Below are 26,489 nucleotides of genomic sequence, written 5' to 3'. Positions count from 1 at the left end.
TAAATTACTTTGGTATTTTAGAGAATAAAATTAGATCTTACCACATCTGATATATTTGGTAGTTAGGATATTTTAGGATGCTATATATTTAGTAGTTAAAATATATTAGGATTCTAATTTAGATTAAGATAATCTTTATTTAGTTATTTCTCTTATTATCATAAGATCTTTCTATGCTTATCTGTAAGTGCTTTATATATGTTACGTGCCTAGATGGGTCCCGCTTGGGTGGAATAAATTACTTTGGTATTTTAGAGAATAAAATTAGATCTTACCACATCTGATATATTTAGTAGTTAGGATATTTTAGGATGCTATATATTTAGCAGTTAAAATATATTAGGATGCTAATTTATATTAAGATAATCTTTATTTAGTTATTTCTCTTATTATCATAAGATCTTTCAATGCTTATCTATAAGTGCTTTATATAAGCACGTATTACATTTAATGGAAATCAATGAAGAAATCATCTTAGAAATTGTGTCTTTTTGCACAAAGGATGATTGATCCTTCCCTCGAAGTGGATCAAGAGGCTGATCTTCCCTCTAAGAGAATCAATCACGTTACGAACCGTTCGGGTTCGTAACAAAGAGTTGGTGTGGTGGTGTTCTCATTATGCCCGAGGAGGGGGTGTTCTAATTAGCTCTAGGAATGAAGATTTTGTTGAATTATTATTATGTTTTTTTAGTTTTTTATTCCATTTTCATGAGAATCAGAATGGGCTGTCGATTCGTGTGCATTTGGATGGTCGGAATAAGGAATTGGAATAGTCGTTACATTCCTTTCTTATTCAGATTCTCATTTTAAAGGAATTGGATGGCTGGGTGTCCCAAATGATGAAAATTTTATCATTTCCTATGCCGGAATTGTCAGATGCGTAATCCGATCCAAAACACGCCCCTCGATTTTATTTAGGGCAGGTAGTTTCACCTGTGAAAAAGCAGGGATCCGCCCCGCCCCGAACGGGGCGGGGATTCCCCGACTTAGAGCGAGGATGGGGCGGGGACTTAAAATATTCCCCGAAGCGGGGATGGAGATGGCCCCGTCCCGCCCCGTTTTACTATGCAAGCCAATATCAATATCCTCTTATTTTAGTATTGTTTGTGTTTTTTTAAGTTAACAGTAAATATTTTTTTTTATGCTAGTGATATTGGCACTACCATATTTTGATAAGTGCACAAATACGACTTGTCTTTTTCTTTTTTTGAGCTGTTAAAAAGCTTTTTTGAGGCGAGGATTTTTTGTGTGAGGCGGGGATGGGGATTAGGTATTCCCCGTGAGGCGGGGACGGGACGGGGAATGCCCCCGCCCCGCCCCGCCCCGTTGCCAGCCCTATTTTATTGTCCTAAAAATGACTTCATGAAAAGAGAAACAAAAAGATGTGAGGGTTGGAAATATCATTTCCTATTTGAATTATTAATACAGTGGGGTCCATTTGGCCTAAAAGTGGGATTTGCTACCCAATTTTTACCGAATGCCATTTCGAAGCTGGCTTTTGCAAGTGAGAAAGCAACCTCCGATTAATTAAATGAGTAAGACAAAATCTGCCAATGAGTCAACCTTTATGGCTGTTCTCACCTACAAAACCCATCCGCTAAATGCCGTTCCGCGAAATTGGGTAGCAAATCCCCCTACAAAGATTTTTATATGCTTAGACAAAGAGGGACAAACAAAATGAAGGCATTGAATGGTAAACGACAACTAGATAAACGGTCTAGATCTACCCTTTGAAATTGTTCCTATCATCCACCGTTGGATTATCATCAAAAGTTAAATATTAGAAAAGCCACTTCGAAATTTGAGAAATTATTGATCTTCAAGGTGCGCATGGAGATAACGTACGCCACGTCAAGTTCTATCAATATTGAAGCATCTACTTCCATGGCTTCCAATAGGCAGGTCAGAGTTATCCCTTTCCAACACCTCTCTCCTTCTTCTTCTTCTTCTTCTTCTTCCTCGATCCCTTTTCTTGGCAAATGGATCTCAAAGTTGAAGGGAATGTCTTTTGCGGAATGGATGGAGCTCTTTTTGCCTTGCTCCAGATGGATCAGAAAATACAAGTGGAGAGAGTATTTACAGGCCGATCTAATGGCTGGAATCACTGTTGGAGTCATGCTCGTTCCTCAGGTCTTTCACTATTCTCTCTCTTTCTGTATTTGTTGATTGATTTTTTGTCTTCATTGATGGACATTTAGGAGAATTTTGCACGGAGATCGGTGATTTTATTGTTTTTTTGCTAGAATTCTTGGAAATGCTGAGCGATTTTTTTTTTTTTTTTTTTTTTGTGTTTCCGATTTGATTTTCTTGAATTCTCCTACATTTGTTGTTTGAATTCCATTTTTTGCCTTTTCTAGGGCTTAAGATTTGCTTTCTCTCTCTCTCTTTCTCTATTTAATATTCCTTTTCGTTTTTTTGATCGATTTCTGTCTCCATTGATGGACGTTCTGGAGAATTTGTGCGCGGAGATCAGTGATTGTTTCCTTTGTTTGCTAGAATTCTCGGAAATGCTGAGAGATTGTTGCTTTCTTTTTTATTTCCGATTTGATTTTCTTGAATTCTCATACATTTGTTATTTGAATTCCATTTTCTGCCTTTTCTAGGGCTTAAGATTTGCTGTCTCTCTCTCTCTCTCTCTCTCTCTCTCTCTCTCTATATATATATATATATATATATATATATATATATATATATATATATAATATTCCTTTTCGTTTTCTTTGATTGATTTCTGTCTTCATTGATGTACGTTCTGGAGAATTTGTGCACGGAGATCAGTAATTGATTTGTTTTTTTGCTAGAATTCTCGGAAATGCTGAGAGATTGTTGCTTTCTTTGTATTTCCGATTTGATTTTCTTGAATTCTTCTACATTTGTTATTTGAATTCCATTTTCTGCCTATCTAGGGTTTAGGAGAAAAAAAGGAATTGTTTCGTCTGTTTTCTAGAATTCTAGGAAATGCTTAGAGATTCTTGCTTTCTTTGTATTTCCAATTTGATTTTCTTGAATTCCATTTTCTGCCTTATCTAGGGGTTTAAGATTTGCTTGGAAGTAATGAATATCAAATAAAATGAAAAGAGGAAAAAGAAGAAAGAAAAAGAGGCCAGTGTAGTATTCCTCTGACTACTGAGGTTGGCGGTCATCTCCAATGTATTAACTACACCTGGAAAATGCATCACTTGAGTGTGCCCCACCAGATAATCAGTTCCAAACGTCTCTGATTATTGAGACAGATTTACCAACTTGGATAGTTGGAGGGAGGGCTATAATCTTTCCTCTTTTTCCCTTCCTCTTCTCATTATAAGTCAGTGGTTTTTCATTTACTTAATTTTTTCGTGTGATGGAAACTAGAGTGAGCAGATTTATAATATAAATTTACCTCTTTTTTTTTTTATAATAAATCATTGAGTAATTTTATTAAGTCTTTTGGTTGAATTTTAACTCCAAATGATCAGGCAATGTCTTATGCAAAATTAGCCGGTCTTCATCCGATTTACGGGCTTTGTGAGTATACTGCACTTTGATTTCTTTAAATTTTTTATTTCCCCGTTTTCTTTTCTTTTCATGAATTATATCATTTTTATCTACAGATTCTGGTTTTGTTCCTATATTTATTTATGCTATATTTGGGTCATCGCGCCAACTTGCAATCGGTCCGGTGGCATTGGTGTCTCTCTTGGTTTCAAATATCTTGAGTAGCATTGTCGATTCTTCTGACGAACTGTATACGGAGCTTGCAATATTGTTGGCGCTAATGGTCGGCATTTTTGAATCTATAATGGGTTTGTTGAGGTATGAACCAATTCTCTTATTTGCTCGTAGTTTAATTGCTACAGGTGATCAACAATGTTGTAGATTAATTCTGAGAATGTGAATAAAAAGTTGGTGTTTTATACACTTCTAAGCAATAATTTGTATGTAAAATGACTTGTTATATACTGCTTTATTTTCTTGGAATGGCGCAAGCTCATGGAAGCACTTTTATCATTTCTCATAGCCCCTTAATTTTGCATGAGTCTGCGGTTATCATTCTTGAACATTTACCGCTTGTGGGAAGCTGCTGCTAATGGAACTTTAAATGCTGTCAGTGCCTTAGAGAGCCTTGACTTTGCATAATCCTTTTGTTATTGGATTTTTTAATTGAACTAATTGTTGACTCTAATTCCTCTACTTATCTATAGGCTAGGGTGGCTTATCCGTTTCATCAGCCACTCTGTGATATCTGGCTTCACTACTTCTTCAGCAATTGTAATTGCCTTATCTCAAGCCAAATACTTCCTGGGATATAATATAGTACGAAGCAGCAAAATTATACCACTTATTAAGAGTATAATTGCTGGAGCTTCTGAGGTATGAAAGCATGCACCACAGTTTTACGTTAAAACTTATTTCTTTTTTGTTTTTTAGTTTAAACTTCAAATCTAAAGCTTCCAAACTTTAGAATATTATTTTCTCAGTGCACCTAGAACTTGATTTATTTGATTTTGGATCTTGTGTTTTTACTCGAAAGTCATCACAAGTTGGTTCCCAATTTCACCAAACTTCATTCTTGGGATTTTCTTTTCTTTTTCTTCTTCATATTTGAACGATTCATTCTTAGGATTTTAAATATTTAATTAATAATAGTCTTGCTTATTAGTTGCATATCCACTTGTTATGATGTGCCTAGCCTAATGTGAGGAGTATTTGATAATTTCCTCATAGGATTTGATAATTTCCTCATAGGATTTGATAATTTCCTCCCATTAAATGATCCAAAGATTCTTCCTTCTTCAAGCCTCAAACTGGCAGGGAATCAAACAGTGTGTAGACCACTTTGAAACAAGTAATAAGGATTCACAACCTTCAGTAAACCAAACCTCAATTTCGTTCATTGCACAATTTGTCTAATGACTGAAAAGCAACTTGCATGTATTTTACTCAATATGTCACTCATAGGATCCTTGATTTTTCATCAACTTGATGATGGCTTTATTGACTAGTAATTTTGATGAATTTGAGTGGGCCTGCAAGTTCCTATAACCCTCCAATTCAGAGAAAATTCTAAAGAGGGATGAATTCTGGTTTCCATCATCATTTGATACTTTTCTGGATTGTTTTGATTTTTTAGGAATTTTGGAAAATTCAAGTTTACAGAAGATTGGGTTTCTTACTTGCCAAGTTATTGTAATTAGGCTTATTTAGTTGCTGGGATTTGTGTTTAGAAAGCGTTATTGGGATGGGAAGCTAGCCTAGGATCAGTAGAAGATTGTAATTAGGAGTCTTGTGTCTTGGCATAAGTGGTCCTTTATGCTTGAAAAGGAGGAGATTAGTGTTCACGTCACTATTTCTGATTTCTTTTTTGTTTCCTTTTGTAGCTGGAGACATTTTCATGTGCCCTAATCTATTGTTTCCTTTTGTAGTTCTCATGGCCCCCCTTTGTAATGGGATCCATCATTCTTGGAATTCTCGTTCTCATGAAGCACGTGGTAGAATCTTATTGTTGGCTTTTTGTTGAATGATGAGCACTTTGTCCATTTCGATTACACTATCTTCAGAGGACTAATCATTTCTTGATATTTCTGATGCCTTAATGCTGTAGGGAAAATCAAAGAAGAGTTTGCGGTTCCTACGAGCAGCAGGCCCCCTTACAGCAGTCGTACTTGGTACAACTTTTGTGAAAATATTTCACCCATCTTCAATTTCAGTGGTGAGACTTGCCTATATTTGATTCACTACTTTCTGAAACATAGTATAATGTATCCTACTTTTGTCATGGCTTATTATATTTTATGTTCAATATGGAAGAGATATCAATTCATCTTATTCTTTGAGACTCATTTTTGGACACCTTGTTTTCTTTCTTGGAGACAATTCAATCATTAAGGTGAACCTGTATTTCTGATAAAAATGAGACCCAACAAAAAGTTTGTAGACAAGTTTTGAGAATAATCCACATCTGTTAATGCTCATTTGTGAAACACAATCCTGACAGAAATTTGTGGGGTGGTATCATGGTGCAGAATACGAAATAGTAAGATTTATCTTTCATAAAGAACGGAATCACATTGATGTGCTAATGACATGAAATCCATTTCAATGTCATTCATGTATGTTTCCATCTGCATATTAGAGTTCATGGGTACAAAACGGTACTTGTTATTCCTACCACTTCTTTTAAATCTTACCAAGATTAATCTGAATTTAGATTGTCGTTTCAGGTAGGAGAGATACCCCAAGGCCTTCCAAAGTTTTCCATTCCAAAAGAATTTGGGCATGTAAAGTCATTGATTCCTACAGCACTTCTCATTACCGGTGTGGCTATATTGGTAATGGAAGTCTCAATTCAGTGCATTATGTTTTCAATTTTTCATTTTTAAAAATTCAATATATGGTTGAAATACATTCTGATATCCAGGAATCTGTGGGGATAGCTAAAGCATTGGCAGCAAAGAACGGGTATGAGTTGGACTCAAATCAAGAGGTAAGGAACAGAAAAATTCCTATAGTGTATACACTACGGCCTTCATGAACTATCATGATTGTAGTTGTAGCTATTTTTTCTACTTTAGTTGCAACAGTACGCAACTTGGGCACAGACTTGTCATTTTTTAACACAGGCACAAGGTGTTTGGCACAACAATCCCCCAAATAAAACTAAATCCTAACACATTCATATGAAAATATCACAATATTAGAATTTTTTTACTATTATAAACATAGTTAAATAAAATACATAATTATATAAAATTACATTTAAACATTAAAATGCATAATAATTGATATAATTACATAGAATATATTCTGAAGGTGCACAACAAAATTGGTAGATCCAGTTTTCTTTTCTAGATCTGATCTTCCAAAGCAGGTATTTGAAAACCCTCAATCCGACTAGACAATTATTCATGTTGCGTGGTTGCAAAAACAATATCATTCGAACATGGAATCATCTGCCTACCTTGTACTACGAAATCAAAGGTGCTCCAGACCATATAATTATTGCAGAACTTGGAAGTCGCGTAGCTACTGCACAATGCTGAATACGATATGTGTGTGCGTGTGTGTGTGTATATATATGTTTCATTGCACAATGCTGAATACGATATGTGTGTGTGCGCGCGCGCGCGTGCATTTGTATGTATATATATGTTTCATTGTGTATGAAGAAAAACTAATATACTATTTTAGATCTTATGCAGTTATTTGGTCTTGGTGTGGCAAATATTTGTGGTTCATTCTTCTCTTCTTACCCTACCACAGGTAAATATGCTAATAGTCCCTTACATGTTGGAAGTATGGATCTGAATTTACTGAAAAATTTGTTGTGTTCTTATATAACTCCAAAATTTTGAAGACTTGAAGCTTAGTCTTACAGTGAGCTTGTTTTAGAAAGCTAATATTTGAATCCATTATACAGGCTCCTTTTCTCGGTCTGCTGTGAATCATGAAAGTGGAGCAAAAACTGGATTATCTGGAATAACTATGGGAATCATAATGGGATGTGCTCTTTTGTTCATGACACCACTATTTACGGAAATACCACAGGTATAGCCTTTATAAATTCATTTCTCGTACACATTATTGTGGATAATCTTCTTGCCTGTTGAATCTAGACTATGCAGTTGGTTCATGTGTAAAATCTGATCTTGTAAAATTACTTACTGAATTAAATTCTCATTGGTAATGGGTATTTGGGATTTTGGAGTAAAATCTGATCTCTTAAAATTACTTACTGAATTAAATTCTCATTGGTAATGGCTATTTGGGATTTTGGATACATATTGGTGGCAAAAAGAAGAAGGCGAGCCTTGGCGCAATCGTAAGGTTGCTCCGTTGTGACCTGGTGGTCACGGGTTCGAGTCACAGAAACAGCCCCTCTGCAAAGCGGCGGTAAGGCTGCGTACATCTAGCCCTCCCCCAACCCCGCAATGTCAGGAGCCTCATGCTCTGGGCTGCCCTTTTTTATAGTTGGCAAAAAGAAGGATTTGTTGTAATGCTCAAAATAAACGAATTGTAAAAGTTACAAATAATTCCCTTGGGTATGTTGTGCATGGTAGACAACATACAATTTAAATAAGAGATAGAAACTAAAGTTACAAAGTGTGCAGTTCAGCCCCCTTCTCCCATGGCAAGTCATAGGCAACGTCTTGGAAAGCATAAGGAGCCACATGTAGGGAAGCTTGCAGATGTGGTTTTGGTTGGAGATCAGTTATACGGCACTAATATGTGTAGGCCCCTGTAATTCGAGTGAGATTGTCATGGCGTAAAAGCTGATATGGTCTGGTATTCCCTTGTTCCCTGTTTTAGTTATGTTCCTCGTTCCTCGTCTAGCAGAAACTAATTGAGTTTTGTTTGATCTCCCAGAAGCAGTAGCTGAATCGGTTGCAGTCTATAATGTAAAATATGCACGAGATGCGATCCTTAATAGTTAAATATTGGCAGAAGCCAACGCCTTGGGTCCTGGGAAATCATTTTGATTGAAACAAGTGGCAAATCTTTACCAACTTAAAAATCAGAAGTTTTTTGGTAGGAAAAAAAGAGAGTGCAGGGCACTATTAATTCTTCATTCAAAACTATTCAAATCTAGCTCAATGGTTGAGGCTTTGTTTCTCAACCTTGAGGTCGCAGGTTCGATCCCGGCTTACCTACCAAAGAAAAAAAAAGGGGGAACTGGGTAAAGAAAAGTCCCTCCTTGGACGAGCACGAGGCTTAGTAAAGTAGAACTGGCGTTGGTTGATGCTCCGATAGAAAACAATTCAGTGGGAACAAATCAACTCAGTTGGCTGGTTAATCAGAGATCATAATGTCTGGAAAACCACATGCAACAACCACAATCGCGACCTTACCAGCACCCGAGATCTATTGATCGATGCACTTCGAAACCTACTTGATTTTCTTACCAAGTCAACCTAGCCTAACCAGCAAGCGAACTTCACTCTAACACTCAGAAGGGCAAGACTCAAATGGGAAAATAGTCCTAACTACGTTTAGGTGGCCCCCATCATGCAAGTGGGGGCAACTCCAAATTGCAAAGCACCCCCTCTTAGCCCTTATTAGTATAGATTGTAAGGTGAATGTTAGCCCAATTCTTTCTGAAACACTTCAAAAAGTGATACTTGTGCCCCTACCACATACTTTATTAATAAGGGCGAAGAGGGCCCCTATTAGCGCCTGATAGTAGTATGATACTTGAAAATCCCACTAAACGTAAGCAGTCTTACGTTTGCTTATAGGTTTTGGCACACTAAAGTTTTTAAGCTAGCAATTATTTTAGTGTGCAAGGTTTTAAATTTCTGTTTCAGTTCCAATGGAAATCTTGTAAAATCACGGAAACGTATAGAAACATATGCAAATGATGAAATTTGTAAATCTTTTAAAAAAAATTCAAATGATGAAATTTTAAATGAAACTTTGGGAAATGCTAGAATAAGCACAAATATATACTTAGAAAACATCTCATAAGCAACAAAAACATCCATAATTGCTTAATCATAACGAGCACCTAGTGAGATGTGTTGTCGCGCATGTCTAGAACAGTAAAGTCAATGAAGAAGTACATTGTAAAGAAGTATAAGAAAGTACAATGACCAATCTCCTCTCTAAGGACCCCAAATGCTAGAATAAGCACAAATCTCGGACTTAAATTTTGGATTTCTGTCAACACCGAAACCGAAATTTCCGAAACGTACTAAATTTCGGGATTTCGTCGAAATCGGTATTAAAATATTAACATTTTATGGTGTTAAGGAATTTCGAACTGGCGAAATTTAGGTAATTTCGATCGAAATTTCATCCAAAAAATTCGGGATTTCGGGCGCTTGTACAAAATTTCACCCGAAATTTCGGTTTCGGATAAGTCCGAAATTTTAGCCTAAACCGAAATTTCAAACCATGATGTCAATAACACAGAGTTACGAGATGTTATTGGTCCCATGCCGATCTGACATCCCATGCATGAGATACAATTACTTTGTTGTGCAGTTCAATGATGTATCCTGTGATATATTTCCTTATTCACCTTTTTTTCTTCTAGTAGTGTTGGCCAAATTTTAACCGATCAATGCCTCATTATGAATGATCCTGTGTAATATTTCCTTATTCTCCTTTGCTCTCTTCTAGTACTGTTGGCCAAATTTCATGATTTTCTCTTCCTCTTCTTTCAAAAATTTTCTCACCTCTTTGTCCTCATTATGTAATCTCTAATTATTAGTAATGCAACTGATTTTCCCCGTTTCAAAAAAAAGTAATGCAACTGATTTCTGAAATGCTCACCCTTTCTCTATTTCAGTGTGCTCTGGCTGCCATTGTGATCTCTGCTGTGATGGGTCTGGTGAGTATACCTAATGCATAAGTGTTCCTATTAGCCTTTTCAGCTTTAATTGTTTTCATCCAACTAAAATTTGCTACTATGAGTAAGTGTGCTTGATAAATTTCATCTTATCTTTCCGAGATTCATGCTTTTACTTGATTATATTCCGTTTAGTTTTTTCCTAAAATTACATCGGCCAGAAGCTGGATGCTTTTCTTATACTGATAGTATACCATTCTGGCTTGCTTTGGGAGTTGCATTAGGTCCTAATTGCTCAGGCCTTCTCTACCTTTTTATTCTTCTGAATAATTACAGATTAACTAGTTTGGTGGGACTTAATGGTTAATTTTTTTTGCAAATCTGATGGATATCCAGGGGGTTCTTCTCGTCCTAGAATCAAATTTAAACCCCTGCCTTAACATTACATGTGGCACTTTTGATTGATATGTATGTGTCAGTTTTACCTGTTGACACTAATGGATTTTGCAATTTTTTTGCAATTACAGATGAGAGCACCTAACTGCATGATGCCAAACTTGTATTTTGAATGTCCACTTGTACTTCTGTGAGCATAGGGGTTAGTAAATTAAGATGTTTTACATATATGAAAGGGAATAGGTGTTTTGCAATATTTGATTAGATAAGTTCATTTTACATTTTTCAGGAGGGGTGAGTACTTATGCAACAATTGATTAGAAGTGAAACTTTTATGGTTTCTAAGGAGAGAGTAGGTACAGTCTTGTAGCTTCTTTTTCAGAATGATGTTGATCATTAAACAAAAGCAGTAGTACAGCAAGACTAAGGTCTAAGTCAATAAAAAAAGAAAAAAGCAAATGCAAAAAACGTAAAGTCTTGTAGCTTGTAATTAGAGTTTTTCTTTTCCTTTTGGTACTATTCTATACTTAATAAAAGGGGATAAGTACACACACATATAGAGTTAAATTTTTTTTTTTTTTGGATCTGCTCAAGTGCAGTTTGAATAGTTCATCGGATATGCTGAAGTATCATGGACTGGTACAGATACTTAACCCCCCGTTTTATCCTTAATTTTGCAATCCCAAGGACATAGGTCGACCCCCAAACTGCAAATTGTCAATCAACAATCAGTTATGGCCATGGAACCATGTAAAGAAGTCGATCTTGAAGTCTGAGATCCAAAGGCAGTGTGATCATTGGGTGATTGTTCCTTCAGTTTCTTAGTCCTAAATCTTGAAGATTTGCATGTAGTAAATTAACAGTTTTTGAATTTAAGTTTATCAAAAGACATACACCAAACAATTCATATATCATTGGCTAAATTACACATAAAAGATAACCTTTTGGTCAAGACCAAATATCCATTATGTGGCTGTCCAATCGAACATGCTTTTCCCAGAGTTGGTTATAATTAATTGCAAACCAACTAATATGAGGAGCTAGAATAAGTTCTATTGCGCTTTATAAAAATGAGAAACAAATACATGGCCATTATCTTAAAGCGCCATAAGTACATTGTGCACCTTCACCCAAATGTGCATCCTCACTAATGAGTGTCCTCATACTTGCATCACATTCCCTCTTCAATTATTTTCACTTCAATAGCATAGGTTTTCCGCTAGTTCTTTAATGCTATGTAACCTTAAGAGGTTGAATTTGGTGCGTTTGGGCTTTATGGCTGGACATATTAGCGGACTGATTTCTACAAAAAATGTGTTTACTTCAGTGGCAAAAGAAATAAAATTATATTTTCCCTTCAAAGTGAACCCCTTTGTTTCAGTTTCTAACTGTTACTAATAAGAGGGATGAGATCCTTGTTTAATACCAACTAGTGCATTTATCAAATAGTCCCAATACCGAATGCACATAAATAAACAAGTGCAACTACTTTTTTAGCCAGAAGCATGTGATAATTTGAATGCCATACGAGTCTAGTATGGGGTCGGTATGATAATTCATATTGTTGAAATTTATCATTTCAGGTGGATTATGATGAAGCTATTTTCTTATGGCGTGTAGATAAGAAAGATTTCCTTCTTTGGACCATTACTAGCATTACGACGCTATTCCTTGGTATTGAGATTGGTGTGCTTGTAGGGGTAAGGGTCCAAGTCAGTTTGATTAATATAAAATATGATATCATGTAAAAAAATGGAACTTATGTTCATTTGCTTCAACTGTTTCTTCCTTATTGCAACTTGTTATCTTCTCATAGTGCATTTATCATTTGAGATTTTTTCATTGGTTGGACATACAATGATTACTTTTATGAGTATCATCATATATTTCAAAATATTCAGGTTACGTACAATTATTTTAAGTGTAATGAGGGAATTCTTAGGGTTTGGTGAGATCATAAGAGAAGATATATCATATGAGGAAAGTGCTCCTGAGCTCGAGCTCAAAAACACATGTGGCCCCACATTTTTGGGAGGATCCAATGCATTCATTTGGAAGGCCCTTCCATGGATAGGGTGTGTACCAAAAATCAGCCCCATAGGATCATCCTAACCCAATCAAAGGTGGAGGGGAAAATGGACAGACACTGTGTGTCCATGTTCTGCCCATTTTATCTGCCTTCTTGTATCTATTATACAATTAGTATGTGATCTAACTTCTTCTAAACCCAAGCCATCGGAGAGCACTGTTGTACTTCTGGAACCAGACCCTCGAAGATCGCTTCATACCATATATAGATTTCTCAAGCATAATGCCATCCACATACAATCAAGGTAGTAGTGCCTTCTTGTCCCTATTTTAAAAATAATATGTGATCAACTACTTCCAAACTCAACCTGTAGGAGAGCAATGCGGAACTTCTGGAACCAGACCCTAAGGGTCAGTTTGGTTGCACGTAGTTACCTGCAGTGGTGAATTAAAACTGTAGTCAACAGGGAGGAGACAAGTCAAGTACTCTCCTTTTAATTACGTCGTAGAGTAGTGGTAACTGATGAGTAGTGTTTGGTTGTCAGCCTTTTTCGGTTTTCTTTCATTTTTCCCTACCGTTAGGAGGAGATTTGGAAAGTTGGGCTGTTATAAGGAAGGAAGAGAAGAAGAGGAGATGGTGTAAATAGGGACAGGCTTTTTTTTTGCTTTTACTTTGTTTGTTATTATTATTTTTTAACAGTGTTTTTTTTTTGGGAAGGCGCGGGCGGGGGTGGCGGGGGGGGGAGGGGGGGGGGGGGGTGGGGGAAGAGGATTTTGATACTTCTTTGCAAAGGAAACAAAAGGACTCACTCTACAGCCAATCAGAAAACTGGACTAAATGTCAAAGAAAAAGTTAAAAGAAACGTAACTTGACACCTTTCAAACAAAGAATTGGGTGCACCAAACCTCGCCCATTTATCTTAGTATATTTAAATATTTCTTAATTATGTGCTCAGATGTTTAAGCTGTCCTGTAATTTTAAGAGTATATCTGACAGGTTACTCTTCCATATGTTGTTTAGCACTTAACGATATGACAAACACTAGAACTCGAATACTTTTCACCAAAATTTTTCTGTTTCCAATTCACACTTCTAGTTTTCTCCATAATGTCTTTAACTTTTCCTACCAATTATATTAGATAGTAGTTGCTGTTTGTCATTCATATGTAATATTAGTTGATTGCCCAGTCCTTGTTTGTCAATGTCAAGCTAATGGAATGTATATGCAGCACCATGATTGTCAGCTGTGGTAATGGATAAAATTCATCTTATTAATTATTGAATACAAGGATGTTTTGTTGTAGGTTGGTTTTTCCCTTGCGTTCGTCATTCATGAATCTGCAAATCCCCACATTGGTGAGTAGACTTTTGAATTGGATCTTTATATTGATTAACTGAATGAACATCAATACTGCATGATCAGCTTGAAAATGTCTTTACTGTTTAGCTTGCTCATATCATTACATGATATCAGGTTTTTTTCCCAGTTTCGAGTATCGTGAATTGTAAGGATTTTCAAATCACACACATGCACTCAATATCATGGCGACAAAGGGAATGTCGACAAAAACGTTTGAATTACTCATGCAGAATTACATTATTAGTGTAAAAAAACTCATATAGTTGCATGTTACTATTTTTTGACCTAGTGGTACTTGTCATTTAATTAGTATATATAGTTAAATCTTCATCATTCACTTGATGAGAATGATTCTCACATTTATAGAGTTCTACATTCCTATACGCTATGCATGCTACTGGTTTTGGATTTTTGATGTCTTACCTTGGTCAGGCTTTAACTTCTTAGGAGGTTAGCGCCATTTGGATTTGCATGGTATGGAATGAAAGAAATTGTAGAATTTTTGAAGACAAAATGGCCACAGGGAAAAGTCTAACTCGGGATGTCAAAAGTATTGCATTGAAGTGTGGAATTGGGCTAAAGGACTTCTAGGGATGTTCTATGCATGGCATATCCAGGAGTTGAGGACAGATTTGCAGAGATCGAATTTGGAGAGAAACGAAGGTACCAAGTGGTCCCCTCATCCCACCCCCAGCCTAACCATGCTATCAAGCTCAACTTCAATAGCTCATCCATTTAACCAGCGTTGGCAAAGATGTTGACGTAAGATGATTGAAGGAAGGATTAATACTTAGCTTTGATGCCAAATTGATGTAGGACTATCTAGCAAAGGTAACTTATGTTTGCTGATTTTAATCACGAATGGAAGGGTTTAGAGTAGATTCTTGAAGGCGTTTGAGTTTCAAAGAAATTGGGAAATCTTGGTGATTTATGAATTTGAAAAATAAGTTTGGGAATATGGGTGAAAATTAGGGTTTTAGAGCCTAAAATATGTGATTAAATTGAAAAATATTTTTAATAGGTTGAGGTTAGGTTTGGAGGAGTGTAGGCGTATGCCAAGGTGTAGACGTATGCTCGGAAGGTGAAGGCAAATATTTTGACAAGATTAAGAGGCGCACGGTTTAAGGTTGTTGAATAGTGTGTTAGGGTAGTTTAGTCATTACTTGTAGTATGAGGGGTATTGTAGTCTTTTTTACACGGTTGCCCTACTTTGGGCCTATCTATACATCATTTACATGGGAGGGCTCCTTAGTGAAGAATCTCTCATCTTCTCCCTCACTCTTCTACTTCTGTCCTTTTCCTTATCTATTCTAACAAAGGTAATATAGGATGGATAAAACCGTTTGAGGTTTTAGGCAAGGGGAAGGAATTTTTTCGGTTCCCAAGAAGATTGTTTTTTTTTTTTGGAAAAAAATCAGGAAAATAGAGAAAATAGGAGAAATATAGATCGTAAGTAATGAAGAAATAAGATACTTATCTCAAGGCATCATACTAAGAGTTTTCCATGGCATCTCACTAAAGAATAAATTATTATGCTAGAATCATACTAGCAATACCCCAGGCATTGCACCCGGGTTCTAGGCTTCACACCTCAGAGAAGATCAAGGCATTACCTTGAGGATGATGGCTTCACACCCACGAATTTTCAAATCAACAAAGAACGGTTTTTCATTCATTCATACCATCATAGAATAGCATCCATCATAGAAAATGCCCTGAGACTTACAATATATAAGAAAAAGATGAGAACTAGAAAGTTCTATAACCCTAAACAAAAACTTAATACTTTTGGATTAAAATACCCAAATGACATAAAAACTCTCTCCCCACTTAAAATTTCCGTTATACCTCTAAGGCCAATTTAGAACACTCATAACTCAAAGAACATAAATGATTTTGATGGGAAAAGACTCTATTACCCCTCTTATAAATTAAGGGTCACCTAAAAATTAAAATATGAACCTTAGGATGGTTCCTATCATACTACCCCATTTGAAAAGATTTGACCCTATCGAATATAATGATTGGCATTATGGGTGGGAGTTCTTCAAGTAGAATATTCACAGACGTCACATATGATTGTCCTTTCTACCGGACTAAATATTTCCACCATAGTAAGTATGCCAGGCAGTCGTATACTTTGATGAACATAATCTGGCTGACTTATTCATTTAAACTGGGTCATTGTACCGCTGATGATTCTTCAGCGTAAATCTTTCCAACAGTTGGTCCCTCATGCCATTCCAATGAATTAGGTTTTGTTTAGGCTTTTGTGTCATCCACCATTCTCTAGCAGGCTCGACCAAAGCCATCCTGGTGATGGATCATTTGGTCATTGTTCATGTTGTGCTTCACAAAGTACCCTTTCAGTGTGCAACACACGCTTACTCTTGATCGCTTCCATGAAACCTAGGCACTTTCATATTTGTGGCATATTTCTTGCTATTCAGAAATTTAGTTCTAGTCAATTGTTGCTCCATACTCTCCACCTTGTTGACTAGATTAAAGAGCACCTCTATCAACTTTGGACTGGGGTTTCTTAGCTGATAAGTCCTATGACTACAGGTTTCCATGGTGGGAACTTAAGCTTTGATACCAATTTTGATGGATGACCATCTAGCTTTGATACCAACTTTGACGTTGGACGAATCACCAAAATCTCACAATTCTGAAATTTTAGCAGCTCACAAAGAAGGTGATTTAATTCCCACTTTCAAAAATCTCACGAGGTCTTATATCTCACAAATCCTAGAACATTTGTAATGTGTCTATTATAGAAAAATCAGGTTCCCAACCACGCAACCTTGGTTTATTTGGTAGAAATGTTATTTTCAAACCAAATGGTCTAACGATCGAAAATTGTGTGGTGGGAAAGAATGAAAAGAAAAATCGGGTTCCCAATTTGGGCGTTTGGTTTTCAAAGAAATTGGGAAATTTGGGTCATTTAGGATTGTGGGGAAATAAATTGGGAAACAGGGGTGAAAATTAGGATTTTGGATCAAAACATATGCGATTAGATTGGGATTTTTTTTTTTTTTGCATTAGGTTCAGGGTAGGTTTGGAGTGGTGTAGACGTACCCCAGAAATATATTGTCGAAAGGTCCAGACAAAGGTTTTGGGCAAAATTAAGGGACTAGGGTTTAGGCTAGGATAGTATGGGCAAAACAAGAAAAACAATTATGTTTTTGATGTTTAAAGCAAGGGGAAAGAATATTTCCAGTTCTCGAGCTGATTATATTTGCAGAGGAAACCATGAAAAAAAAGGGATGGCCTAGTCCACGAGGCTCCCGCCATTGCGGGGTCTTGGGAGGGCTAGATGTACGCAGCCTTACTCCTGCTTTGTAGAGAGGCTGTTTCCGTGACTCGAACCCATGACCATCAGGTCACAATGGAGCAACCTTACCGTTGCGCCAAGGCTCGCAGAGGAAACCAAAAAAGTAAAGTGAAAATAAGGAAAGCATAGATTGCAAGTAATGAAGAAAGAAATGCTTATCTCAAGGCATTCCTCCAAGAATTTTTCTTTGCATCTCACCAAGGGGATCAAGGTCTCACACCTTGGAAAAGTAAACTTCATATTCATAATTTGCAAGAAAGAAAGAAAAAACTGATTTTCATTCATTCATGCCATCATAGCATAGCATCCATCATAGAAAAGTGCTATAAGGCTAACAATATCTAAAAAAAAGAAGTGAACTAGAAAGTTATATAATCCTACAGAATCCTAATACTTTTAGACTAAAATACTCTCATAATGAGTTAAAGAAATCTCTTGCATGTGTGGGGCCTATTTAAAACACTTATAACTCAAATAATTTAAATGATTTAGATGGGAAAAGACTCTACTACACTTCTTTTAACTTAAGGCACTCAAACCTAAAAATTAAAATTTGCAGTGGTGATAGTGGTTAGGTGGTGTTGGCATTTTCTGGACCAAGCAACATTACGGATTCTAACAAGGTGGAATTTTGTTCTCTCCCCACCATTCTTCAAATCTTTATTGTGAAGATTTTGGCCAGGTTGTGGGTGGAAATTCAGAAAATGACATTGCGTGACCAAAGAACCTTAGTCCGGGTCCGTGGCCTTTGGCATACATTGCTAATAGGACTAAAAATTTATGTAATGGCCTCACTTTTTCCTTTCCGCATATTCTCCACGGGGCTAACAAATTAATGAACGCATTGACCAAGTGTGGTGTTCATAGTAAGCCTCTTTTCGTGGGATCATTTTTGCTCCCTATGTAATTTTTCTTCCTTTTTAATTCCTTCCGTTATCTTTCCAAGAAAGAAAAGTAATTTCTACCATAAAAGATAAGTGTTGGGAATGCCAATTTTCTATCAATCATCCTATGATCTATGGACACGGGCACGAGTGTCGCGTGTTGACATTGACATGGAATGTTGGACACGGGAAACCCCCAAAATTTAAAAACGGGGACACAGATAAAAAAAACGTATATATAATCATAATTTGTCTATATGGATTCGTGTGTCGAGTTTCGACACGGATACGAGTTGTCTAACATGGAAACATCTAAAAGTCTAGAAATGGTGACAAGTACATACACATAAAATTTTTGATTATTACACAAATACGTGTCCACACACCCACATTAACTCTAACACTCCTAGCAATACATTTAAATGTGTCCAAAGGAGTGTGGACACATGTGTCGTGTTGGAGACCGCAGGACACGTGTGTCAACAATAAATTCCAAGTGTCGGCTAAATCATAGCAATCATCAAATGCAAAATTTTCAATAATTAATGCATGTGTCGGGTTTATGTGATTTCCTCATGTGTATGCATGCTAAATTCTTTTGCATAATTGCTGCTATCTCTCGAGTTATATGAGTGATGCCTGCTTCCTATATGGTTTTCATTGCAGCTGTCTTAGGGCGTCTTCCTGGCACCACTATTTATCGAAACATAGAGCAGTATCCAGAAGCATATACTTACAATGGGATAGTGATTGTTCGGATTGACGCACCCATTTATTTTGCAAATACTAGTTATATCAAAGACAGGTGAAAACATGCGCTTCTATAAGGTGCCGAAAAACAAGAAATCTGAAAACTGAAGATACTTGGATATCTCTCCCTGAGAATGTCAGTTTATGTTGTTTTTAATGGAAGGCATTGAAGTGAAGTTGAAATATATATATTTGTGGTGCTGTTGTCAGGCTCAGAGAATATGAACTCAATGTTGATGGAGCCATCAAACATGGACCAGAAGTTGAAAGAATTTACTTTGTGATCATTGAGATGGCACGTAAGTCTTCATAATCTTAAGCTTTATCTCATTTTCTTTCAGCCTAATTACAAAAGCAGGAAGAAAAACTGGAAATTTGTGAAAATTATGCTCAGTCATACATTTACGAATTGTCTTCCTCTTTAAATGCATGATTAGTCACCAAAAATACATTTGCCTCTCAATTCTTTCATCGGAATTTTCATATATCTACACTGATGAATTGGTTTTTTCTTATCATGTCAAGCTCTACTATTAAAAGATTTGGAAAATGCGTAAATATGAAAAACATTTATGTTGTTGTGTATTCTGATGGAGAATTATTGCATCTCCTTGATTCATGTGTAAAATATCCTCCGAATCACATGAAGTTAAACTGCAAGGAATATCCTCCTAATTGCATGAGACTAACTGCTTTCTATAAGAAGTTAAACTACAAAGATTCTAATATTCAATCTTGACGTCATCGCCTCAATATCATAGATGTAGTCCTCAATCCAGAATGATGATGAAAAATATGGGAATTAATCTTGATGCTAAAGAGGTACCTGCTCATTTTGAAGCCCTTATGGCATCAGAGAAGAATACTAATCAAGCCAAAAGAGGATTAGGCTTTGAAATAGTGGTAATTAAGCTCCAATCCAAGGCTGCAGTAAACCTATATCTCCAACATGGAAGAGGTTGAAGAAACTAAAGAGTTTGAGGAACAAATTCTACCTGAACTGAAAGAATTGAAGAAAGAGGTCAGTCTACTGCTGATTACCTCTTCGGATTTAATTTAGGTGTTCTCGTACTGATCATGATCCTCAACCCACATCTATTAGCGAATCTCCAACAAAAAAAGACAGAAACAATTATCAGGAATTCCTGGAAAGAAATGTCTATATCTTCATTTGGAGTTACCATGAAATGTCAAGACTTAATCCAAAATTGGCAGTACGCCATCTATCAGTTGACCAGACTAAAGACCAATCAAGCAAGCTGGACTCAAGAATGTTCACTGTCCCACGCATTTATAACTCTAATCCCACCAAACCATAACCATGCAAACCCTAATATTGAAATCCCAATTCCACCAAGCCCTAATTTCGATAACCTAATCATATAAATCCCATCATCTCCCTTCTTTGAAAACCCTAGAGTTTATCATCAAATCATTTGAACACCCAATAACCCGAACAAAACCCTAATCTCCAATCCTTACATTCTTTGTACTCCCAATACTCCTCCCTATTCGAAATCCTTCCCATCCTATTTCATCCAATTCCAATACCCATGAATGACATGTCAATGACGGGTGGTGTTATGATCCTTTCTCATTAGTATGTTCACTTCATTCTTCCTCCTTTGTGCTAATTAAAGAATCATGTTTTACATGATATCAAATTAATTTTAACATTCTTAACAAGGATGATGGTATGAACCTAATCTACAAACATAAGGCTGTTTCTTACCCTCCTTGTGGACTTTTTAAGCTACACATAGATTGTTGATCCAAATAATGACTTGTTGCCCTGTTTGTGAACTTTTGTTCCTTGCAAACAAGGTGTTTCTTGCCTCCTTTGAGGACTACTGCTCTACTGTACGGAGTACGGACTGCCGTTTCGTATTATGTACTATCACAATTTTTGGACTCTTCTATCCTGCTTCCTAACACTGTTGTGCATTGTTGCCCGCTGCATAAACAAATAAAATCCTGTGTTGTTGGGACCTGCGATTCTTAACTTTCATGTTGTTGCTTCCCTGTAATTTCTGCTATGACCTGCTGCTCCTTATTGCTTTGTTTGAACACTTGTGTGGACGGCTGCCCATCTAGGTGACATTATGCTGAGTTGATTGTTCCATGCTCGGATCTGTTTTTCAATATACTAGCTCCTTCATTTAGTTGCCGGCTTGCCACTTTGTTGTGGACTGATCTTTCTCTTGATTCTTTAGTATGGGAGAGACAAAGCCTACCATTATGGATATACTTGTGGCTCAACTTACATCCATTAAGTTGAATGGTTCTTAACTAGCTTCTTTGGGAGCATTTTATCGAAGTGGCATTGGGTTCTAACTTGTGGCTCAACTTAAATATTTGAGTGACACTGGACCTGCCAAATCTAACCCAAAATATGAGGATTGGCTCTGAGAAAGCTATCAGATCATGTCTTGGATTTGGTACTATGTGGAACCAAATGTTAATCCCAATGTTATATTCTTGGTTATGGTCATGGATATCTATGATACTGTGAGAAATATAATCCTCAGATGCGAATATCGCTCGCGTCGTCTATGAGCTCTTTGAGAACATTTTTTTGTTCCAACAAGTGTTTGACTAAACACTAGAGCTCTGTTCGTGGTATGTGAGACAAGTTGAATGTTTATCAACTCCTCACAGCTGATCTGGAAGTTGGCGGATTTTCTCTCTGGCCTTAGCCTACAGTATAATTCTGTTCCCAAACAAATATTGGCGAGTACAGAATTTCCCTCCTTACATAGCTTGTACTCGTGGCTTTACAATGAATTGGTATTTCGTCCTCTTCATAAACATTGTTTTGGTATTGGAGTCTGTCTTGACAACTTCCATTGGTCGAGGTGGTGGTGGTCGTGGTCGTGGTGGTTTCGGTTATGGTTATGGTTGGGAGTTAGGAGGACGTGGTGGAGGTCACGACTGTGGTATTCACAAGTGTGTGCATTGTGGGCGGTCTAATAACAACTTAGACAAATGTTATGCGAAATTTGGCAAACCAACATGGGAAGATGAGGCTAGTTACACCGATGATGGTGATGATACATCTCAACTTGCCTCAATTGGGACTCTGTGGCACGGTTCTGCCCGTAACTCTTTTGTGTTCTTGCTAGAGGAATTTGACAAACGTATGAGGTTCTCTTAATATTCATCTTCTTGTTCATCCTCTATCTTCTCTTCAGCTTTGGTGCATGAATATATTGTCTACTTCCTTTGCATAGACTCACTCCTTGGGTCATTGACTTAGGTGTGTTTGATCATATGACAGACAAGTTCTCTTTTTTAACCGCCTTTGGCAACTCGCCTATCCATTCTTTTGTTACTTTGGCCAATGGATCTCTTGCTACTGTGACTTGTCAAGGAATTGGGTCCCACCTAATCTCTTTCCTTATCCTCAGTTTTGCATGTTGGTAAACTTTCATTTAATTTATTATATGTCAATAAACTTGCTAAGCAAGTTAGTTGTTCTGTAACAATTTTTGCCTGTCGCATGTTTTAGGATCTAAAGACCGAGAGGACAAATGGTGGAGGGATTGAGTCATGTGGCCTCTACTTCTTGGATCGTAACCTTGTTGGTGCTGCTCTATATGCTTCTGCCTCACCTCTACTCAGACACTAATTTATAGTGTGAATTTTGTCGACTATGTGATGATTTCTTTTTCTCCTGGGCATGAGAAACAATGGCTTATTCCTTTTTCAGTTGTTCAATATAGCGTTTGCAGACTAGCAAGTGTTCCATACTGTGTCTTGTCATAAATACTCGGTTCTAATTATTGATGATTTTTCATCCATCTAGCCCTCCCTAGACCCCGCAATGGCGGGAGCCTCGTGCACTGGACCACCCTTTTTTTCATCCATCTAGTTGGAAAACTTACCTACCTCACTATCATAGATTCGGATATTTCCTTTCCTGTAAGATAGTTTTTGTGAAGTCCTACTATGAAAAATCGTTGGGCGGTTGTGCAGTTTATTCTGAGGTACCTTAAGGGTAGGGGTGTTCATTATTCGGTTTTAACTGAATAACCGAACCGAATTGATTCGGTCGGTTCGGTTCCGTTTTTTGCTAATTCGGTTCGGTTTCGGTTTTTATTTTTGGTTAATTCGGTTATTCGGTTATCTCGGGAAAAAAAATCGGTTAACCGAATAACCGAAATTAACCAAAAATAAACATTATTTTCTCAAAAAACAGTGTATGGGCACTCCGTAGGATGATCCAAACCGTCCATTTGATTTGATCACAACTTCAATAGGTTGTGCCTAAAAACCCGTTTCAATAGATTCATCATAGCCCTCCGATCAAACCGTCCAAATAGTTTTTTTTGTCTTTTTCTATCACTATTCGGTTATTCGGTCACTATTCGGTTATTCGGTTATAACCGAATAACCGAATTTCTAATCGGTTCGGTTTCGGTTCGGTTTTCGTAAAATTCGGCTTGGTTTCGGTTTTCGAAATTTGATAACCGGAATTATTTCGGTTATCAAATTTCTGTTATTTCGGTTCGGTTATAACCGATTGAACACCCCTACTTAAGGGAACACCAGGAAAATGGCTTATGTTTAAGAAAATCGACCATCTAAGAGTTAAAAGTTTTGGCTATTGATTGGGTAGGATACCTTAAGACAGGAGTTCAACTATGGGCTGTTGGACCAAAAGACGTAAAATTTGGTTGCACATTCTAGTGTGGAAGTAGACTATCATACAGTGCCATACACAGCCTATGCATTGATATGGCTAAAGAGTCAAGACTTTTACGGAAGAACCGAGATTCAAGGTTCCTTAGCCAATGAAAATGTACTATGACAATCAAGCCACTACTTAGAATGCTAGCAATCTCATTTCAAAAGAAAAAAAAAAAGAATGCTAGCAATCTCGTGTTTCATGAGAGGACTACACATTGAAGTAGATTTCCATATGTACGTAAAAAGGCCATCAACAAAATGGAATCTATTCCTTATGTGAGGTCCAAAAATAAGTTAGCAGATATATTAGTGAAAGCTCCTGCACGCAACTAATTCAAAAATATTTGTTACAAGCTGGGCATGGATGACATTTGTACGCCACTTTGAAGGGAAGTGTTGAAGAAGTTATATTGGACAGGGCTCAGTCATTCATACTATTTGTTTAAATCAGTTGGCCTATCATAGGACCTAATATCATATTTTGTAGTTATGATTGAGAGCCTATTTTAAATAAGATGTATTTGTGGGCTTGTGAGTAAACCCACACAAATTTTCTTTTCTCCTTTCTCGTCTCTTATTCTCTTCTCTATTCTTCCTTCTTTACACGTAGAAGATCATGGTGATTCATCTCCATCTCAATAGTCAATGCACTAGACCTAACTATTCATCTTCTTCTCCCTATAGACAATCTCCCTCCTACTAGCTATTCTATTGGGGCTCAAGCAAACACAACAAAAAGATCATTTCTTCGTTACAAAACCCTCCCAAAATCTCACTCTATAATATAAATCAGCTCGATACCTAACTCCCTTCCCAAACAATTCTACAACCTTATTAACAGATTCTTAAGAATCTTACACCACCACCTCTAATCCCCATGCAATTGTCCCACCCTGAATCAGGAAAACCGTACTTTTCTACTATCATCTTTCTTTAGAGTGTGTCATTTTATTCTCCAAACCTACACAGCAGTTTGCAATTGTTCATTATTTTTTCTTATTTTATTATTCCGAACACATGATCTGCTTTTTTTTCCTTCTCAACATTTTATTTATTATTGCATCTCCAAGTGCACATCATAACAGCTAGCGTGCCCCGGATTATGCCTTTTTATTTTACTTGTTCGCAAGATCACTGACATTTGCGTACCTCTTTTTTGCTTCCAAATTAAGTTGTTTAATGCCTACATAGATGCAAACAGATACAAAAATAGAGCTGATTTGGTGGGGGATTTTATTCGTCTATAATATACAGGGAATATAACCTTCTTTTCCCACTTAATGCATTATCATAGTTGTGATACTAAATTCCTGTTTTCCTACTCAACCTTTCTAGTTTTCTTCTATTAAGTTTCATGGTATCCCTTCTAAGTTGGTCTCTTTGTTTATGTTTTGTACCCTCTGTCTTAGTTCAGTTCCTCTGCTCATATGTCATTTATGATGTAAATTTGATCGTTGGAACATTTGATCTCATCCCATTGCTTTGACTATGTGGTAGAGTGATTGAGACCACCGTAGCAGCCAAGTCATGTCCCCAATTCATGGAACCTGAGACATTTATAATTTCTCTTATTTGCATGAAGAAATGCCTAATTCTGATGGTCCATATGTTATTCTTTGTGCAGCTGTTACATATATAGACTCTAGCGCAATTCAAACTCTAAAGGACTTGCATCATGAATATAAATCCCGCGATATTCAGGTGAAAAGCCTCCTGAAAAACATCTGGTGATAAGTTGGTGTCCATTATTTTTTGCTTACTTAGGGTACCAGTGCAGAAGCCAAAATTTTTTTTTTTTTTTTTTAACCTACATTGGGTGCCAGTGTGAAAGCCGAATATTCAGCTGTGTTGGGTTGCCTTGCAGATGGCCATATCCAACCCAAACCGAGAAGTTCTACTAACTCTTTCTAGATCCGGAACTATTGAACTGATCGGTAAGGAATGGTATTTTGTGCGGGTGCATGACGCTGTTCAAGTTTGCCTCCAATATGTGCAGAAGATGAATGAAATGCCAAAGGGGTTGGATGTCCTTTCCCCAAAGAAGGAATTGGGCTCCTTACAAAGGCTATGGAAACAGCAAAGTGAGGATGATTCAAATCCCGGGAAGGTGCCTCTCCTCTCTAAAAAGGTTTGACTGCTTTCCTGTTGTCCACGCCATGTCGGCTTCCTTTTAAGCATTGGTTATGTTTTATTGGGTTCATGCGCCGTGCTTGTATAGTCTATATTTTGTAAGCATTTCAACGAGCACGTCCTCCAATTCTAATGCAAATCATCATCATAATGCCATTTCTCTTGCAGTCATGGATCAGTGTGCTTTTTTTTCTTTTGTTTTTTTTTTAAGTTTGTATGATAACAAAAATTATCTGTTGAGGCAAGTGCTCATGGTTATTCTGTAAATTAAACTTCTACAAGTTTAAAGCCAACATCATCTGGAAATTAGGGTTTCATTGTTTTTCATTTCATTTTCATTTTGAAGGAAACAAGGGCAGAAAACTCTTCAATTCCCCAACAAGATATTGTTAAATCAGTGATACGTGTGCCGCTGGGTACTGTGAAATGAGGTTGCTTTCTGTCAAATGACCCTTTTTGGGGTGGATTATGGAGATTCTCTAAGAAGGCAAACAGTTTTTGTAGGGCAGAAGTTTTATTAAAATTAAAATTAAATTTTTTATCTTAATTAGAAAACTTGTGTGGCCCTTAGATTATTTAAAACCTTATAAATGTAAAGTTTTCTCGAGGTATTAAATGCCTTAGGCTCTGTTTGGTTGCAAAAAGTAGGG

The 26,489-nt window shown here is 36.8% G+C and overlaps 1 protein-coding gene across 3 annotated transcripts; it reads left to right on the top strand.

Annotated features, from left to right (window-relative positions):
• The first annotated feature begins 1,796 nt into the window (after positions 1–1,796).
• Positions 1,797–26,156, top strand: LOC143849361 (putative sulfate transporter 4.2). Of its 3 annotated transcripts, XM_077358367.1 has the most exons (17): positions 1,800–2,130; positions 3,456–3,504; positions 3,591–3,792; positions 4,182–4,350; positions 5,403–5,468; positions 5,582–5,689; positions 6,201–6,308; positions 6,398–6,463; positions 7,179–7,239; positions 7,397–7,524; positions 10,268–10,309; positions 12,247–12,363; positions 13,997–14,048; positions 18,937–19,075; positions 19,231–19,319; positions 25,334–25,410; positions 25,574–26,156. In XM_077358367.1, the coding sequence occupies exons 1-17, from the start codon at positions 1,831–1,833 to the stop codon at positions 25,841–25,843; spliced, it is 2,043 nt and encodes a 680-aa protein (XP_077214482.1). In that variant the 5' UTR covers positions 1,800–1,830; the 3' UTR covers positions 25,844–26,156. The 3 variants fall into 3 exon arrangements, 2 of the variants coding, with proteins under 2 accessions (XP_077214484.1, XP_077214482.1); XR_013235655.1 differs by lacking the exon at positions 25,574–26,156 and having other exon boundaries at positions 1,797–2,130; positions 18,937–19,098; positions 25,334–25,381; XM_077358369.1 differs by lacking the exon at positions 12,247–12,363 and having other exon boundaries at positions 1,799–2,130.
• The last annotated feature ends 333 nt before the right edge of the window (positions 26,157–26,489 follow it).

The sequence above is a fragment of the Tasmannia lanceolata genome, unplaced genomic scaffold (assembly GCF_043159265.1).
Source record: "Tasmannia lanceolata isolate RefF3 unplaced genomic scaffold, GAP_Taslan_0.1 ptg000018l, whole genome shotgun sequence".
NCBI lineage: Eukaryota > Viridiplantae > Streptophyta > Magnoliopsida > Canellales > Winteraceae > Tasmannia > Tasmannia lanceolata.
The sequence above is the reverse complement of the archived record's forward strand: the minus strand, read 5'-3'. Positions and strand labels throughout refer to the sequence as shown.

What these genes read in the sequence shown, in the direction of transcription:
- LOC143849361 (XM_077358367.1), top strand. Translation starts at nt 1,831, where the DNA reads ATGGAGATAACGTACGCCACGTCAAGTTCTATCAATATTGAAGCATCT. An exon ending in TCTATAATGGGTTTGTTGAG is followed by an intron (nt 3,793 to 4,181) that starts GTATGAACCAAT and finishes ACTTATCTATAG; the next exon opens with GCTAGGGTGGCTTATCCGTT. An exon ending in ACTAGTTATATCAAAGACAG is followed by an intron (nt 19,076 to 19,230) that starts GTGAAAACATGC and finishes TGCTGTTGTCAG; the next exon opens with GCTCAGAGAATATGAACTCA.